The sequence below is a fragment of the Cucumis melo genome, chromosome 7 (assembly GCF_025177605.1).
Source record: "Cucumis melo cultivar AY chromosome 7, USDA_Cmelo_AY_1.0, whole genome shotgun sequence".
NCBI lineage: Eukaryota > Viridiplantae > Streptophyta > Magnoliopsida > Cucurbitales > Cucurbitaceae > Cucumis > Cucumis melo.
In genome coordinates this window covers 1164155-1181710 of record NC_066863.1, presented here as the reverse complement: position 1 = coordinate 1181710, position 17556 = coordinate 1164155, and the positions used below count along the sequence as shown (strand labels likewise).

Sequence of the window (17556 nt, the reverse complement as noted above, 5' to 3'; positions counted from 1 at the left end):
CATAAAATCGAAGAGTATTCTTTAATAATTTAGGCAAAAGATTTATGACTAATCAATAATGGTCGTATTTGGTTTGTAATAAATGGATTTTAAATAGATGGTCTCACGTTGAAAAGGTTGTTAATTAGGGCTAAATATAATTGTTAACCTCTAGACTAGTCCAAATAACTATTTAAAGAGGTCCCATCACTAATTCCAATCTTATCTAATACTGTTCAAACACGTCAACCGACGTTAGATTTTTGCAATATTTTCTTCAAAGAAGCAAGAACTATTTGACTACTATAACTATAACATCAAGATTCTCACAATGTACCCAACACAGAAGAAACTCATCAATGTCATTGGGCATTATGATGCTTACAAAATGCTTAAAGCAACGAGCAAATTGCAGCATTGTGCATGTCTTACATTCTCAAGATCTAGAAGAAAGAAGCCGTAGTGAAATCCAACCATAAATGAAACTCTCATGGGAAAACATGAATATCAGGGACCCATAAGCCTTTTAAATGTTACTGGGAGTGACTCATACAGTATATGGGGAATCAATGTTAACAAATCAACTTAAGTTCTAAAGTCAATTACATGGGATTGTGGAAGGTCACACTATCCATTGAAGCAGAAGTATGTTTTCATAAGCATAAGAACACTCTCAGAAGTTACTCAACCAACCAGGTCTGCAATCTTGGTGGGAACCAAAAAGAATTTGGAAGTTGTGTGGTTCATTGGTCAAACTAACCTTCAAGGTGGCTGCTTATGTATGGATGGGTAGTTGAGATGGTTGCTTGTCTTAGGCCAATACAGACATACAGGTGTTGACAAATATGACTCACATCTGCTACCCTCAGCTTTCCTCTCAATTTCATATCCCCATTTTTCATTATAAACAACGAGACATGAAAGTTTTTGGATTTTAAGACATAGAGTACAGTAAAGACCATAAGACCTAAAATCATACTAGAAAAAACCTTCTATTTCAGGGTTCCTAGAATATAGTTAAAAGACTCTTGCGTACCTATGCAAGAGAAGGAACTTTTCTGGGGTCAGTTCAGATTGGTTAGGTTGGCCTTATTAGCAAAGGTGGCGCACTCTTGTAAATCAGCCAAGGAATATGAACGCCAAGTGGAGAAAGTTTTTTGAGGTGGCACCATGGAAGGGAAATTGTTGTTAGATGGTCTGGATTGTGGATGTAGAGGTGGGCGAGGCGGTGGAGAACTTGAATATGAGCTAGAATTTGAATCTTCACTGCTGTTACTTTCGGAGCTGCTCATAGCAACAGCCAAAGCCAAGGAGCTTTTGCTTGAGCTGATTGGTCTTTTTGATATACCACCACCGTTGTTCTTGAGAGGAAAACTCCTATTCTTCTCCCACACAAGATTGTAGGCCATAAGATTCCTACGTTTCTTGGAATAGGCATTCTCTGGCTTTGCAATCTCTTTCATAGAGTTAACAGAGGAGGCATCGGCCAGACTCGTGAAAGATTTTGATTTTCCACTATAAAACTTTGAGATGCCTTTTCTGCATGTAGTAATAATTCTTTGTTAGATAAAGGAACAAATAGAATACGTGTATTTGTGTGTGTTCTGCTGCAAAAATGTATAAAAACTCGATTGAATAATGGATACTCGATCCTTTTTTCCATCTCAAAGGTAGAGATAGTGTTACTGAAATCATAAAGCTAAAATCAAAAGTAGTCAATGTCTTGCAGTGTCGCAGAAAAATTTTGATAGTGAAAATGCTCAACAAAGCAATGATTTCTTTCTGACTAAGCTTAAGAACATCTCAGAAACACAATCTCCACTAGCAATAAAGAAGGCAAAAGAATTCTTGTAGTGCATTAAAAAAACGATGCCATTTGCTAATCTACAGCTTGAAAATTTCTCTTTTCTCATTATTAACTCACCGAAAACATACAGCTATCTCATGATCATCATCGCGTTAATCTACTATAAATCAGCAGATATGTTTCTACAAGCCACAGCTTATTCATGCCCAGACTAATGACTCTTCCAAGAGTATTAAATACTAGTCACCCCCAGAAAATACACGTAATCACACAGTAGTAAGTCCAAAATGAAACAAAATTAATTGATCAATAACCAAAGAATAGATCAAATGACTCCATCATTCTACAGGGCAGATTAACTATCCCCAATCTCTAACTGCATTGTACAACAAAAGTACTAAGATTTACAGCTCAATCAAGCCTTTCCCAACAATTTCATCTCCCCTAAACTCGTTCCAGATCATCCATCAAATTTATTACCAAACTAAGATCGCCAAGGAAAGTAGCTCATATCATCCAAAAAAAAGAAAAAAGAAATAAAGAAAAAAGAAAAAGAGAAACAAGATTATCAAATAGAAAGAAAACCAACCTGACAGGCAAAACCTCCTCCAAGGAATCCATCATATCAAGCGGGCCTTTATATGAGCTCTGGACCTCATCATTCTCACCGTTATCCTCATCATCGGACTGATCACTATTCCTCCCAATCGAAGAAGAGGAAGAAGTGGAAGCGGAGCTGCAAGTATTAGATTCATCAGCATCCTCCTCCTTTTGAAACCCTTCAACAGCGCGATCCACATCCTGAGTAACCAACCTCTGAAACACCGATCCATAACCCAAATCTTCCGGCGAGAATCCAGAGCGTTTACCATCAACCTGCCGAACCCTATCCAAAGTAATCGACATGACGACTTTGAATTTGAACAGTGACAACAAGGAGAGAGAAAAAAGGGGAAAGGGAAAAAAAAAAACACAGACGAGAAGAAGAAGGAGAAGTAGGAAGAGGAAACGGGTTTTTATAAATGGAAGAATCAATGGATTTTGGATATTAAAAAATGGACGGACGAGATTGGAAGCATGTGGAGAAACGGCATAGATCAAAAATGGATTAAAGATATTAATTGGAAAAATATTAAATAATGATGAGATTAGGAGAAAACAAATGATTTAATAAATTAAATTAAATGAAAAAGTATAAGGAGGAATAATTTAATGAGAGGGTAAGGTAAGAGGGAAAAGGAAAAAAAAAAAAAAGAGTCTTATCCTCATCCACTTGCTACTAATTTAATATATATTATATTATTCGGATAACTTTAGTTAACATTTATGAGCTGTTTCTTTTTTTTTTTTTTATAAATGAAAATATTTAAAAAGAAAAAGAAAATTAAATGCCCACAGGATGGTGGGCGACCACGGAAATTATGGTGGAGCTGAGAGCATCTGATTAAAGAGGAAATGACGTGGCGAGTAGGAAGCATAAAATCGGGTGTTGTGTTACGAATGCTTATCCAAAAGTGGGAGGTGGGTGGGGACCACGGAGAGAGATTTATAGAAATTCGGAGACGATCTTTGTCACTTCCAAATCCGGTTTTTGTATAACTCGGCTTGGCTTTGGCTCGGCTCAGCTGAGGAATGGAGGGGGCGGGGGGGGAGACAGGACATGGCCATTCATAGGCTAATTAGGGTTAGGATAAGGTGGTCATTTCCAATGTTATATAGGATAGTGCCACGTCAGTAATCATCATGTCTTTTTTAATCTATTTTAATAAATTGGGAAATTCCCTAGGGGGAGCATAGAGCAGAAGGAGATTATGATGGATCATGGAGCGACAAGTCGATCTTATCTAACAATGACTGAGACAAAACGACATGTAGTTGGGGTGGAAGAATCAGGAATCATGAATTTGGGTTTGGATTGTAGGGTGAAATTGAGGAAACAAAAGGGAAATGGATAAGGGCTTCTTTTAGGAAAAATATCGATTCTTTCTTTCCGTAAAATATGATGTGATTGTGTTGTTTGACAACCAATTAGAATACGAAATAATTGTATGTTGACCGTAATATACAACTTTTCAAAACGAAGAATTTTATTCTCACTTGTCTACGACTTACACTAATCGATCTTGCTACTACAGGTTATGGAGGATCTCAGGATCCCAAGAGGAAGAAATTTTTAGGTCGCGGCAAATGGCGAATGCAATTAAAGGAAAGAAAGAAAAATGGTAAAGAAAGGTGTAAAGTTTGTGATTTTCTGGGTGCGCTCTTACTTTTCTAGGGGTGGGTTCAATGGGTTGTGGATTCTTGTTAACTTGTGTCACACTTTTCAAAAATATCATTTCAATTAATATTATATTATCACAACTTTCTTTCCCAACATTTATGCTACAACATGCCACGTCAACACCTCGTTTCCAAAATTATGCCAACTCCATCTGCATTAGTGGTATCATTTTTGGTATTACATGAACAAGTTTAATTTTAGCCGCTTTCCTTTTAATTACGGTGATTTTAATAAATCTTAAATTTAATGGATAGATATTTTTCAGCTTTTACTTATGAGAACCAAAAATTAATTGAAATTGTTATGTTCTAGTCTCGTAATTGTCAAAGCATAGGACTATACCATGTATAGTAAAAATTTAATAGATAGATTAAGTACTCGTTCTTCATCTAAGATTATGGTTAATAAATTATTGTTAAAGAGTTTCAATTATACATGAAGAGGTCTATGAATCATGTTTTTAGGGTTTGAATAGGAATAAGAATAATACTCATTAACTTTTGATGTTGTTTGCTGAATATTTGAAATAAAATGGATTGGTGAGACCTACCAAAAGTTTGAAATTCAACTCTCCTTAAAAATAGCCAATCCATTCTTCTCCATTCTCCCACATGAATTTAACGGGTCCCACAATTATTATTTATTTATTATTATTAGTATTCATCTCTTTTATTCCTGAAAAGATTTCCCATAATCTCTTTGATAATTACTTTACAACTTTATCCATTCCCTCTTCAATTTCATCTCTACTATATACGATGAAAATATTCTACATAGTTTATTAAATGATGAAACTAAAATTGAATCGAGACAGTAATACAGATTTAAATAATAGACTATTTTATATTATCCATATACAAACACACCACCCTTTAGGAAATGCCTAAACCATTGATTGAACAAGAAAAAATATATTTCAAAGAAAATTATTTTACGCTCACGTCCCATGAAAATTAGGTTTAACTAATTCAAATTTTTAGTTAAATACAGTAAGTCAACAAAGGAAAACCATTATTTTTAGGGCTGGAATTAATAAATAAAACTAGTATTAGAAAATACTCGACCTCTTGAGAAGGTTATGAATATGTCACATTCAAATATAAAGTTCACTTTTAAAACCAAACCAGAAAATTGTATGAAAGTCTGATTCATAAATAATACCAAATTTAAAAAACAATAAATTGCCAATTAAGCACTCGAAGTTAATTGTATATTTTAATAATTTAATTTTCAACCATTATAATTAGATTCAAACATAGATATGGTAACTCGGCCACCAACTTCCAAGTTTAGAAACTATTAAACATTTTAAGTAAATAGATAAATAACGGAAACAGAACAGGCCAGAAACCAAACTAGAAAAGTTCCCTAACAAAGCCACAAAAGTCTAAATCTAACGTCAAAACATGGCCACCAACACCTAAAGAAACAATCATCGTTAAATAAACTCACCCACCTACAAGAATGAATTGCAAAGTTGCAAGCCACAGATATACTCATAAAAATTATATATTTGACCATTTGTTCAAATAAAGAAAAAGACAATGAAAACTTTATATTAAACACAATTCATAAACCCGAGTACAATTCCTAAACTAGGTCTTCTTAGCTAACCATCTAAAAATTGTTCTAAATTTAAAAGAAGAAAAGACTAACTTTGTGTAACTCCCACCCACTCTCATAGATTATACCATAACCAACAACTACTTATTCAAGTTACTTGGAACAAAGGCTGAGAGAAATTAATGAAAACAGATAGCAAATGGGAATAAAGAATGAATGCCGATCAATTTGATGCATATGCGCTAGTTGTAAAAAAATTCAATGATAATTTGGTGTGGCACCTGTGTTTCCTTCGGAAATATGTACTGGATCTCAATCGCTATTGCCAGCTTTTGCTTTTAAAACCAAGTGATGGTTTTTTTAATGCTACAGCCAGCTGCATTAAGTTCCTCATGTCAGAGCAACCAAATTGTCCGTATAAAATGGGGACAATTGAAGCTGGAACTTTGGGACAAAGATGTTAGCATCTACCAATAAGACCTGCCACATTTTTACCAATCTCTTTTTTTGTTTCCTCCGACACTGGAACATCTCCGAGGTACATATCAAAGAATGCTCCTGCAAGTATGATTGATATTTTCAAATTAATTTTCGTTGACTCGACTTAAGTCTTCCACTTTCATGTCAATTGTCATAGAATCAGTTCAGGTACGTAATATTTCACTTACTACACAATTCCTTGCTACGAACTGCCCCAATAAGAGTGCCTCCCACTGCACAAAAACGGTCAGTTAGTCATGCTCACAAAAATGAAATCACTATACTGCACATGAAATGAGTGATTACTACTTTGAACGTCAAGGCAGAAAAATGAGGGAGTAAGTGAATGCGGAGGAAAGCAGATGAGTTCCCGGAATAGAAAGTCTTCCCCAAACTATGTTGGGAGTATTATTTGGTGTGTGGATACATATTCAAAATACCTCTAAGATAAAGGCATATTAGTTATAAATTAAGAATGCTAATTCAATGGTGGTAATAGAATTGGGTTGGAAAGGCGAATGAGGGGGCCGAGGTAAGCATATCTTAATATGGGAGGGAGAACTAAGCCTCCTAAACGCTTAGTAAAGACTTTGTAATTTTCTAAGCATAGTTATTAGTTTATACAGTAAAATGCAAGATAACATCTAAATTTCCCTCAATTTTGATTTAAGAGTAAGTAGGCTGCACAATAGGGTATTTATGGTACCAAACATTAATTGATCCAATCATTGCTATAATTGTACTCTCTGCTTACTTTCTGTGATTAGTTGTCCATCAGCTGTCTGTCGGAAATCAATTGTTGTTCCCTACAATATTCCAATTCAAATATTTAATTCTTTGACACACAATAAACAAAATACAGAATGACGCTTTTGATATAGACTTACCACAGGTAATGGGATATCTTTAGTGAAGAGAGAACCAAATGTCCTCACACAATGGTAATCAGTTTCTGGATTTGTCTTATCCACGTATTAATGTAAAAAAAATTAGAAACAATAGAAAGTGTACAAAAGCAAAGATTGTGGCTAGCTGTATCAGACATATTACCTTCAGCAATCGTGCTCTAAGTGATTTCTCAAAAGCACTGCAATAAAAAAATCAGGCACGATCGTCAATTAGCTTGAGCAACATATAAAAATTGTGAAGATTAATCAACTAAAATTTACAATTAAGCTGTAACATCCAAGGACGCAATCCTGTCACGTCTTTATTAAATTATATAAAGATGGGTAGTTAACTTCAACAAAATAAATCCTACCAGAGAACCCAACCATTAACTCATCACCTAGCTGAATCATCTAAGAAATGAGAAACTGAAACAACTACAATAAAGAGTCTGATTTATAGATATGGCAAGTGGTAATATAATCAAACTGGACATACTCAACTTAAAAGTGCTCAACCAATATAATTTACAATTTGTAACTGACTTTTACAAAGCACAAGAACAGGATTTGAGATGAAAAATTCTACTGAACTAGAAAAAAAGATATACAATACACCCGCTGTTTAAAGAAAAATGGTGGCCAAAGTTATATGTATCCACTATCCAGCATTCAATTCCAAAGAAAGAAACATACTCTCTTACAGTATTGATTTTCATCCCGTTGTAATTAATCACAAGTCTGACAGTCATATTAATATCCTCCCTGCATCATGGTAACATGCAAAAACAAAATTAGAAAGAAGGCAAAAGTAAAGAAACTCACCAGGAAAATTAGATTGAACATCGAAAACGGAAACAAAAAAAAGTGAGTTCCATTCAGGCCAGAAACAGTTAATAAGACAAGAAAATCCCTTGGCATAGTCATCCCAATCGTGCTAAACAAGTATTTAATCTTTTTCCATCTCCCAGATTATTTTTTAAACTGGACCACAGACAATTGAAATGAAAAATCAAAGAAATTATATGTCAAAGAAAAACTACCTCAGAAGGTCCTCATAAAAATCACGCCGCTCATTTAATTCATCTGCTGGACTAGAAGCATATTTTGGACCAAGCTTCTCACAGACAGATTTTGGATGAACATCTACAAGGGGAAAAAGTCCATATCTGATCAGTATAAGATGAAGACAGAAACAAAAAGTGTAACGATAAACCAATGAACTTACAAAAGCCAAAAGCATAGACCTTCAGGGATTTAATTTTGACTATTTTCATTATTCTGGATCCAGTTCCAACAAGAACCTGCAGCAGCAGTTCATATGATTGGCAATATAACCTAGTGTTGAGTAGAATAGTGTCCAAGAACAATAATACGAAGGATGGGTACAAACTGGATGACAGAAAGCATGAAAACATTTAGAGGAATATCTTAAGGCTACAATCAACAAGCATTCACCTCTGAACTCAAGCTGGAATTATTTTCGGCAGCCAAAATGTTATCTAGCATCATGGGAAATTCAATGCCAGTTATGGGTTCAATTGCATGCCTTGCCCAGTTCACATCAGGAAACATTAAGCCAGCATGTGCTGCTCTATATGCAACTTCACAGGGTTTCTGATCCATGCATCCATGGACTTGCAGTTCGCCGTTCTCCAATGGAACAGGCATAATATCTGATGATCTGCTGGCTCTTGGTAAAAGAACAAATTCAATCAAATAAATGAAAGCAAGAGTGATAAAAAGGAATTCATACCACTCATCTCACAGAATTTTAACAGCTTACAGGTTGTTAAGTGGAGAAACTAAGGCGGCCGCTACGGAGAGGAAAGGATGCAATTGCTGTTTTCCAGCCTCTTTACCCAGGAGTTTCGATGCAAAACTTCCAAGCTTGCCAAGAAAAATCGGGTTGGAATGTTTTTTATCCAAACTAAAGCTAAAGTGAAATCCTCCAGACCCAAGTCTACTAGAACGGATGCTCCAAACTTCACTGAAGTTTTTAAAGCTTCTAGAATTTGAACCATGTAAATCATCTGCAATCTCCCGAGTCACATTTGCAGTTGATGTACTCGAGCACCATAGTAACAGTGCGCCAGCTATCTTTGAAAAGCAATTAAAGGCTTCTTGAAGTGCTAAACTTCCAGTCATATACAAATTCCTAGACTGAAATAGAGAATTATCCATGAACGAACTAATATGTGAAAACAAATGACCTCCAAAGGGCTCAATCGGCAAGATATAAGGTGAGCCTCCATCAAGATCAATGAAGAACACCCAATTGTTCCTCATATTTCCTCCTTTCTAAAGTTATATGATAATCTCTCACGCTGTCTAAAGAGCTAAGCTAACAAATATCTTAAGAATGGCAATGGCACCGATGAAAGGTACAATAAACCTGCAAAAAATAAAATATAAATATTGAGAACCAACGCCAGGGAGATTCAATAGATATCAATACTCAAACCATGAATGATGATGACACACGCTCACTTTCATTATTCGAAACTAAACATGAAAGACTGTCTCAATCAAATAAAGCAAATAGTTCAATGAAGAAAGTTCAGCAGAACAGCTCATCTGCAATTAAAAACAAAAACCCACCAAAACGATACAGATTCTTTCCAAAAATTCAAAAGAAAAAAAAACATAACACCAGGCGTCAAACACAACAATCGGAACCTAAAGAATAAAGCATCGCCGTAAAATCACATGCGACGGCGCTAAGGTACACAATGCAGAAAGAAAAGTTGATAAAATGAAAACGTGGAGAATGGAAGAAACGTAGCTTACCCTAGCGAGATCCAGAAGTAATGGGCTAGGGTTTGAAGGAGGAAGAAAGTCAGCAATCCATTGGGAGATGAATTGGAATGAGAAAAACGAAAGAAATTGGAATGAGGATTTTGGGAGTAGTTGAGGGATTCACGGTTCCCTCGCAATCGGAGGAGGAGAAATTACGCGCGTAAAAAACGATTCGCTGTTTTCTGTTTTTGATTCTCAGTTTCTAATTTGGCGACCTTTGTCGTCTCCTCCCCGTCCTTATCACGTCGACGTATCCTACTTTTCCTTTTATATTGCGTTCCCACCTTTCACCCTCCACCTTTATATTTCCTACAAAGTTTTCTTCCCTTTATATTTTACAAATCTAATAAAATTTTGAAATTAGGAAAAAAGAAACCAACTATTTATAAGATATATAAAAAAAAATGTTTAAAAAAGAATGAGAAATTATTAAAAATAATAAATTTGACCAAATATTAACAAGCAAAATTTCAGATTAAATATTTCTATTAGTCATATTGATTAATATATAATTCAGAATTTTACTCTATGTTATATTTTGGTTTATTTTATCCTATTTAAAAATGTCTAAAGATAATTTGATAGATTTTAGTATGTTTTATATTTAAAAATGTCTCATTCGAAAATTTATTTTAAATAGTAAAATTACTAAAATATCTTTAAAAATACAAAATTTTAGAACTTATTCACGATAGACCCTCGTAGATTTCAATCAATATCTATTAGTAATACACTCTTATTCATATAGACATCAATAGTCATTGGTAGATTCTAAAATTTTGTTATATTTTGGTACATTTGTTACATTTTAAAACAAAACTTTAAACCCTAAACTCTAAAATTTAGGACAAAAGTGACATTTATTAAATTTGGTTTATATTCCATTAATGCAACATTTGTTCTATATCATTTGTAATGTAAATGAATTATTTCAAATATATACAAGGTTTAACCTAAATAAAATTAATAACAACGTGACATAGGGATAAGATGCTGGCAATTAGAGCAAAAAGTAAACATTTAGAAGTTCCTGATATAGTTGAAAATGTAGATGTTGGTGAACTAAACATGTGCTAATCAACTTGGAAGGTTCAATCACTTCAACAAACTATTTTATTTTTTAAAACAATAAAACATTGGAAGAATAAGTTTCTCTGAATATTTAATTTTACTTGAACTCCCCAAAAGAGAAGTCCCATTAATTTGAGTAATGCAGAGAAATAAATCATAGAAAGGAAAGGAAAGGAAGGTTGTTGAAGCTTATGAAATTTCACAACAATTTGGAACATCAAATTACATATAGTTAAAAAGATTTCAACTTTGGCAAAATTTAATATGACACAAAATGTTTTTAAAATCAATGAATCAGACTGCCAACTTCTTCAGCTTCAACTCTTTAATTACTTAAAATGACAATCCAATATAAAGTTTGTTCATCAAACAAGAGCGCAACCCCTTTTTCTTTTTTCTCTTTTTTTTTTTTTTCCATTTTTCTGTGTGAGGAAGGTTTTGTTAACAAGGTCACAATAACCCAGCCTCAAAGAGATTTCGCCGCCTCAAAGTTTCATCTACGAGCTTGAACGTTTTCTTTACAAGTTTCTGATCAAGAGCAGTAGTTCTGTATACCTTAAACACCCGATCTACTCGATCCGGTGCTGTGCTCTTAAAATATAACTCCTCGAATTTTTTCTTCACAAACCTGAATCCATTGATTCAAAAGCGTCACTCTAAAGTTATTTTAGAAAAACAGCAAACAGAGGAAAAAAGACAGCAGCATTGTCCCTATCAACCAGCTACAGAAAAGGCTCTGTTTAAGCATATTAGGAACCAAGAACGATGCCGTCACAGGCAACAATAACAAGAGAGTGTTAGACACATACTCATAGGCATGCTCGATCTCCTGTTTTCCAGTCGAAACCGGCTGATAATCATTGAACCATTCACACACACTGAGAGGGACCTATCACAAGAAGCTAATTCATGTTAGTATCTCATGAACTCATCAATGACCTATCCAAGTGCTTTGTAATACTCTTCATCAACACTTACTTTTAGAACCTTTTTCTCAAAGATATCGAATTTGTTGAGAAAAAGCATAAATGACGTTTTCTGCACAAAGAATAGGCCCATAAAAAAAGTTATTATCAACTTGTGAAAAGAAATTTATCGAAACTAATAGACTTGATCATGTAAACAGTAACAAACAAAAAAGAAAACCTCAAAACACTCTTGTTTCAGAACCCACTCAAAAAGTTCCTTGGTCTCCATCATTCGGTTCTTCTGTTCATCCTCAAAAAGCGTTTGATCATACCTGAAACAGTTATCACAGTTAAATCCATTGCAGTAAACTTTAATATAATACTTATTCTTCCAACCAAAATAGATAAGGGACCACAACTAACTTTATGATTTCAATCCTTTTTGTTCCATTCCAACAAGTGAAACCACTTAATAGCCTGAGACCGTCCAAACAAAAAGAGATATTGTAATAGGACAACGAGTCTCATCACACTATCTCCACATGGGTTGTTAGATCACCAGCTAGTTAAGATCTTCTTTTCCTCTATCAGTTCACACTTCTAAAATTATTGTCCTTTCATTTCATTTGGATCATCAACTTGGTTCACTACCTTCCAAAAGCTATTTTCCAACCTAGTCCCACCCACTCCAGCAGAAAACAAATGAAAAGAAAACAAGAGAAAAGAAGGTAATAAAAAGCCTCCATTCACAAAACTTTGTAGCACAATTACATAGTCCCAAATGGCATCCCATCTCATCAGCTTCCAGGAGCATCCATGTCAACCCAGTTGTTGCTCCGAAAACATCAATGATAATGGAATAGATTTTCAGATTTCAATGTATAGGCTTTTCTTTTATCTACATAGACTGCCACAGAATCATAAGTGGGCTAAAAGAGTGATGGTCTTACTCACTAATAGCAGCACAAAAGATTACTGCTGTAACACCTTCAAAAAGATGAATCCATTTTCTCCTCTCATTTCTCTGTCCACCAACATCAAACAGTCTATACACTTCGCCGCTCTTTTTATTTTCACCAACGGGGCTGCCAAAATCAAACCAACACCATAATTAATTACAATCCCAAAATTTCATGATAAAGAACTAAGTGCAACATACAAGAGTTCTTTGAATTTTTATTACTTATCTTATACTTATGAATTATTATTATACATACATATATATCCCAGTGAAAATTATTTATTTGTTCCTAGAAACAGAAATGCATCGTGAAGAGCCATGTAAAAAATTTACCTAAACTGGATTTCAACAACACCAGTTGTGCGGACTCTTGCATAAAGTACATCCTCCTGTGGTCAAAAAGCACATAAGAAAAGGAACCAACTGATAAATACAAAAATAACTCAATTCTCATTATTCTCAAACATAGGCAGGATATATAATGGCAAAAGGAAGAAATACAGATTACACTAGTTCTTTGTTTCGTGTTGTAAGAAAGTGAGAAAATAATTCAACCCAAAGCAATCAAAAGAGATTAATTGTATATTTAAAAAACAAAATTATTTTGTCCATAAAATAAATATTGCAGATAAATTTTTAAGACAACAAAGTCTTTAGAGTTAGTATTTTCCGAAATTTCAGCTCATACAATGAACTTAACTGATAAGAGCTTGCTTGAGAGAATTTTCAAACCCTTTGAGCTAGCTATAACATTGAATCGAATACCTTAGTTGGAATATAATTTGCATCAGATAATCTTTGCAAATTTTCCATGAAATATTGTGTGCAATCTGGAACCTGTAGTTCATTACCACGAGCATATGTTTCCTACAAAGAGAACAAGAACCCTGAGCTAACTTGATTCAGGATTATTCAAGAAGATAAAAGGCTGTTTTGAAATAAGAAGCATCATAGTTGCTTTCATTTTAAAGGTAGTAAATCCACATGGGGCAATGCCTACCTGAATCGCAGCATCTTTCCAAAGAGTCTCTATATCCTGTGCACGCTCCCTAGTCAAACGCGGGTAATCCAATCTACCTCCGATATCCGATAATTTCTCGCCAATATCCTGGTTCGAAATCACATGAAGAAATAATATTAAGCAGGAAAATGTTCTGCACACGTCCCTCCAAGTGTACACATATAACCTATTCAGAGGAAAAGTTTCATTTTGCCCTATACTTAGGTTAGGGACCTGTTTTAACCTTATACTTTCAATTTCATTAGATTAAACCCCCTTACTTAACTAATTTTCATTTTCCTATGGGTGAATACTGGATAGCTATATGTGTTCTTTTGGCTGGATAAGGCTCGTGCGTATTCTTTCTTCTAGTTGTGTTGGATATTTTTCAGCTTGGGTTGTTTCATTGTTGGATTTAGGTATTCTTTACCTGAATTTGAATATTTTGTACGTGATTTATTTCTTTGTTCATGGGAACTTTCCTATTTTAGACCAAGGAAGGTATTAATTACACTGCCCAATTAGAATTTAGGGTTTATGAAGTAGAAAGCTTAACAATATCAAGGGTAAAAATGATCATCGCACTCATATTTATTATTTAATATTTCAGAAAAACAGTTAGTGAGTTCTAGTACCCAAGTGTATATATATATATATGTCTGTCCCCATTACTGTTTCTAAACCATGAACTACACAATTTCTTTTTGTAACCACCGGTAAAAATCTAATTAGATAAATGTTCAAGGTATGTAGGTTCCAGATTGGCATTGAACAGATTGATACCTTATTTTCACTGGATAAAACATACTTCGTGAACTCTTTATCATTTTGAGCAAGCTCCTTCGAACCATCGTGTAATACCTGAAACGTCAAGTGCAAAAAGAGGTTAGGGCTCTTGAATTAACAAACAGTACAATATCAACACACTTCACATCAAAAGATCAGTACAATGCGATTTAAAGTTTTCAAAAACCAAAATACAGGATCGACATGCATCTATCAAAAGATTAGGATATTATGGTTTAAAATTTTTGGACAAATTCATTTGCTCTCTAAATCATGCAGAAAGGGAAATAACCAACACACCCTTTCAAACATTGCATACTTTTATAGTCTGATACACATTTGCATGAATGACTGGAATATAGCTCTTTAGCTCTGCCTCATCAAACCCAGTTTGGAACAACAATTTTATCTGAAAAAAAAATAAAGTAGAAATGTAAGAAATGTCAGTGGACCAACTTCACTTAGGCATAACAGATTATAACAGTAAAGAATTAGAGAGCTTGCCTGCTTAAAAATTGTAGATTTCCCAGACTCTCCAGCACCTAAACAATTGGCTAAATCTCAGCTTATTCGCATAGTCAAAGGAAAAATAGAAGAAAAAAAACCAGAGGTCATTATCACTAAGTAGCACACATACAGAATCTCTAATCCTTCCCACATCAGCCGTGGAAAGGAAATGATTAAATGTTAACCAATGAGGGGAAATTAAGCATACAAGAAAACTTGGAATGTGGGTTTGATATGATAACTACAATTGTGAAAGTCACGTATTATACAACTTACTAACTACTGCAAATTATAAACTCACAAACCAAACACTAAATAAACAAATCTAACTCAGAGAAAGAAGGCACTAGAACATAAAAGTGATGTATTTCCCCTCTAAAGTTTGAAATACTGTTTTCAACATTCAAGTACAGACAAGTTGATTCCTCCTCTATTATAAGGAAAAAAGCAAAGGTAATAAGAGGCCAAAATACACTTACCAAGCAGAAGAAGTTTTTGTATATGTTTTTCAGCTTCTGTTTCTTGTTCAATCCGCCTCTCTATTTCTGCAGCCTGGAAAAGCACACACTACGATCATATCGAACTCAAGATTCGACAAATAACCCAAGATAACAATAACACTTTGTTTTTTCAACTAGCACTATTTGCAGAAACAACGAATAATATACTTCTGATGAAGCATGATTCACCTGCGCATTCTCTTCAGCATCTTGTTCGTTGTAATGACGATTTCTGCTGCAGAGTAAGCCCATATTTCTACTCAAATGAGACAGCATAGAAGACGGCAGAACACTAGTTATACTCGCAAAGATTCATCGCAATCAAATGGGTTTCCAATTCCCTCAAAAAATGCTTGCTCATATTACAGTCCTCAAAGCCAGCCTACAAATAAAAAACCCGATTTCAAGCATGCAAAAAAAAATAATAATCAAAACCCCATTTCCAATTATAACTTCGAACTTGATTCAATCTTGCTACATTTTCACTTCCAATTCAAAGAAACACTTCAAAAAGCACAAAATACAGTAAGAAAAAATGCAATCCAATCAAAACCCAGATAAAAGAAAGGTAAGGAATTCCGTACAGAAGACCTAAAAGGGAGAAAGAAGAAGAAAAAAAACTGTTGGATCAAATTGAAGAAACCCCACGAGACAAAAACACAGAAATCCCAGTTCAAAGTAAAGATCTAGAATGTTGAAAAGGAGTAGTGTAAAAAAGAGTACCGTCGTAAAGGGTGGCGGAATCGGAGGGTCTAGATTTGGCGGATTGGTAGAGCAGCTAAGAGAAACTCGTCGTGTTCTTGGAGTGAAGTGGGGTTTAATCAAAGATTAAAAATTGATTGAAGGAATAAAAAAAAAACGAAAGGAGGAGTTTGTGGGAAGAGATGAAAGTGTACGAAAAGAAGAGTATAATTAAGAACAGAATGAAATGAGGAAAATTTTTGTGAGAAAAAGAGGAAAAAATTGTACGTGTCGGCTAAATCAGGAATGAAAGAAGGAAGAAAGAACCGAAAGCTGAGAATCAAAATGCCATTGTTTTGCTTTCGCTTCTCTTTCAATTTCAATTTCAATTTCAATTTCAATTTCAATTTCTCTCCTCAGTCAAAGAGAAGAAAGGACATGGTTCTGAGTTTTTTTTTCCCTTTAAAAATCAAAGACAGAGGCTGTTTAGAATCAAAAAAATGTTTTTTTTTCAGTATATGTTTTTTTTCTCAATTCTTTAGTATGAATCTATGAGGTTGGCATTGGGAAAATACAATTATTTTTTTTCTTTTTGGGTTTTTGGTTTTCTTCTCAATGACTGATGTGTGTGTGGACTGTGGACCGACGACCGTGGACCGTGGACTGTGGACTCAGCTGCTCTGTCGTTTTGTTGTGTCCTCAAAAGGCCAAAAGTTTCTATCTTTTTCGTTTATTTTCCTTCTAAAAGCTCCATTTTACTGTGAAAATGTTGGTTCTTTTAAATTAAGAAGAAAAAAATTAGACTCCACATGGATTGGTTTAGAAAATCTTGATCAAGAGAAAAATTCAGATTTGTTTGACTCATACTGAATCTCTGATTCAACCCTTAAAATTTGGTTGTTAGGTTAGATTCATGATTTTTCTAATACATTTTTATTGATATAGCTAAAATTTATACGTGCATGTTTAATGTTTCTTTGTATGTCAAATGCACCATTATTTTACAATTCATAGTTATTTTGAACCAATCTCAAAATTAATGAGTAAGAGTAAGTTTTTTATACATATTCTAAAAATCCAGATTTGGAGGGTTTTCTTTAAATATCTTGAATTATGAAAAAGTAAAAAATGCAATTATCATGGTATTGACATGGCTAGCGAATACGTATAATTATGCTAATTTTGAAATTTTAGTTGATAAAAGATTAAAGTGTCAAATGATGGCTTTTGACTAAAATTATTTCAACAAGACTTGTTACCACGTTGCAAGTGACGAATTACTAAAGTAAATAAAGTTTGACGATTTTAGACATAATATATTAAGAAAAGAAAAAAAACAAATCATT

At 34.1% G+C, this 17556-nt stretch overlaps 3 protein-coding genes across 6 annotated transcripts; all 3 read right to left on the bottom strand.

Annotated features, from left to right (window-relative positions):
* Nucleotides 1-324: 324 nt before the first annotated feature.
* LOC103493705 (protein OXIDATIVE STRESS 3 LIKE 1) lies at nt 325-2788 on the bottom strand. Its single transcript, XM_008454568.2, has 2 exons — nt 2376-2788; nt 325-1518 (listed from the first exon to the last, which is right to left on the bottom strand). The coding sequence occupies exons 1-2, from the start codon at nt 2690-2692 to the stop codon at nt 1044-1046; spliced, it is 792 nt and encodes a 263-aa protein (XP_008452790.1). The 5' UTR covers nt 2693-2788; the 3' UTR covers nt 325-1043.
* A 2772-nt stretch (nt 2789-5560) lies between these two features.
* LOC103493706 (fatty-acid-binding protein 2) lies at nt 5561-10125 on the bottom strand. Of its 3 annotated transcripts, none has more exons than XM_008454569.3 (11): nt 9788-10125; nt 8784-9392; nt 8456-8690; nt 8226-8301; nt 8041-8143; nt 7694-7762; nt 7161-7197; nt 6998-7072; nt 6865-6916; nt 6299-6343; nt 5561-6188 (listed from the first exon to the last, which is right to left on the bottom strand). In XM_008454569.3, exons 2-11 carry the CDS (start codon nt 9284-9286, stop codon nt 6091-6093), a joined length of 1293 nt encoding a protein of 430 aa, XP_008452791.2. In that variant the 5' UTR covers nt 9287-9392; nt 9788-10125; the 3' UTR covers nt 5561-6090. The 3 variants fall into 3 exon arrangements, with proteins under 3 accessions (XP_008452791.2, XP_050943789.1, XP_050943790.1); XM_051087832.1 differs by having other exon boundaries at nt 8456-8684; nt 9788-10065; XM_051087833.1 differs by having other exon boundaries at nt 8456-8681; nt 9788-10065.
* A 939-nt stretch (nt 10126-11064) lies between these two features.
* Nucleotides 11065-16549, bottom strand: LOC103493708 (guanine nucleotide-binding protein alpha-1 subunit). 2 transcript variants are annotated; one of them, XM_008454570.3, is made up of 14 exons: nt 16253-16549; nt 15719-15911; nt 15509-15581; nt 15027-15064; nt 14842-14931; nt 14520-14597; nt 13737-13844; nt 13502-13603; nt 13070-13125; nt 12726-12860; nt 12014-12107; nt 11846-11905; nt 11677-11756; nt 11065-11495 (listed from the first exon to the last, which is right to left on the bottom strand). In XM_008454570.3, the coding sequence occupies exons 2-14, from the start codon at nt 15803-15805 to the stop codon at nt 11318-11320; spliced, it is 1179 nt and encodes a 392-aa protein (XP_008452792.1). In that variant the 5' UTR covers nt 15806-15911; nt 16253-16549; the 3' UTR covers nt 11065-11317. The 2 variants fall into 2 exon arrangements, with proteins under 2 accessions (XP_008452792.1, XP_008452793.1); XM_008454571.3 differs by lacking the exon at nt 16253-16549 and adding an exon at nt 16114-16244.
* Nucleotides 16550-17556: the final 1007 nt, after the last annotated feature.

Excerpts from the sequence above, each read along its gene's own strand:
- LOC103493705 (XM_008454568.2), bottom strand. The coding sequence starts at position 2,692 with ATGTCGATTACTTTGGATAGGGTTCGGCAGGTTGATGGTAAACGCTCT. Across the intron at positions 1,519-2,375 it reads GAGGAGGTTTTGCCTGTCAG|AAAAGGCATCTCAAAGTTTT; the intron begins GTTGGTTTTCTT and ends TACTACATGCAG.
- LOC103493706 (XM_008454569.3), bottom strand. The coding sequence starts at position 9,286 with ATGAGGAACAATTGGGTGTTCTTCATTGATCTTGATGGAGGCTCACCT. Across the intron at positions 6,917-6,997 it reads AAGATATCCCATTACCTGTG|GGAACAACAATTGATTTCCG; the intron begins GTAAGTCTATAT and ends GGAATATTGTAG. Across the intron at positions 6,344-6,864 it reads TGGACAACTAATCACAGAAA|TGGGAGGCACTCTTATTGGG; the intron begins GTAAGCAGAGAG and ends GTTTTTGTGCAG.
- LOC103493708 (XM_008454570.3), bottom strand. The coding sequence starts at position 15,805 with ATGCTGTCTCATTTGAGTAGAAATATGGGCTTACTCTGCAGCAGAAAT. Across the intron at positions 13,845-14,519 it reads TTTTATCCAGTGAAAATAAG|GATATTGGCGAGAAATTATC; the intron begins GTATCAATCTGT and ends ATTTCGAACCAG. Across the intron at positions 11,757-11,845 it reads TTGAGAAAAAGGTTCTAAAA|GTCCCTCTCAGTGTGTGTGA; the intron begins GTAAGTGTTGAT and ends TTCTTGTGATAG.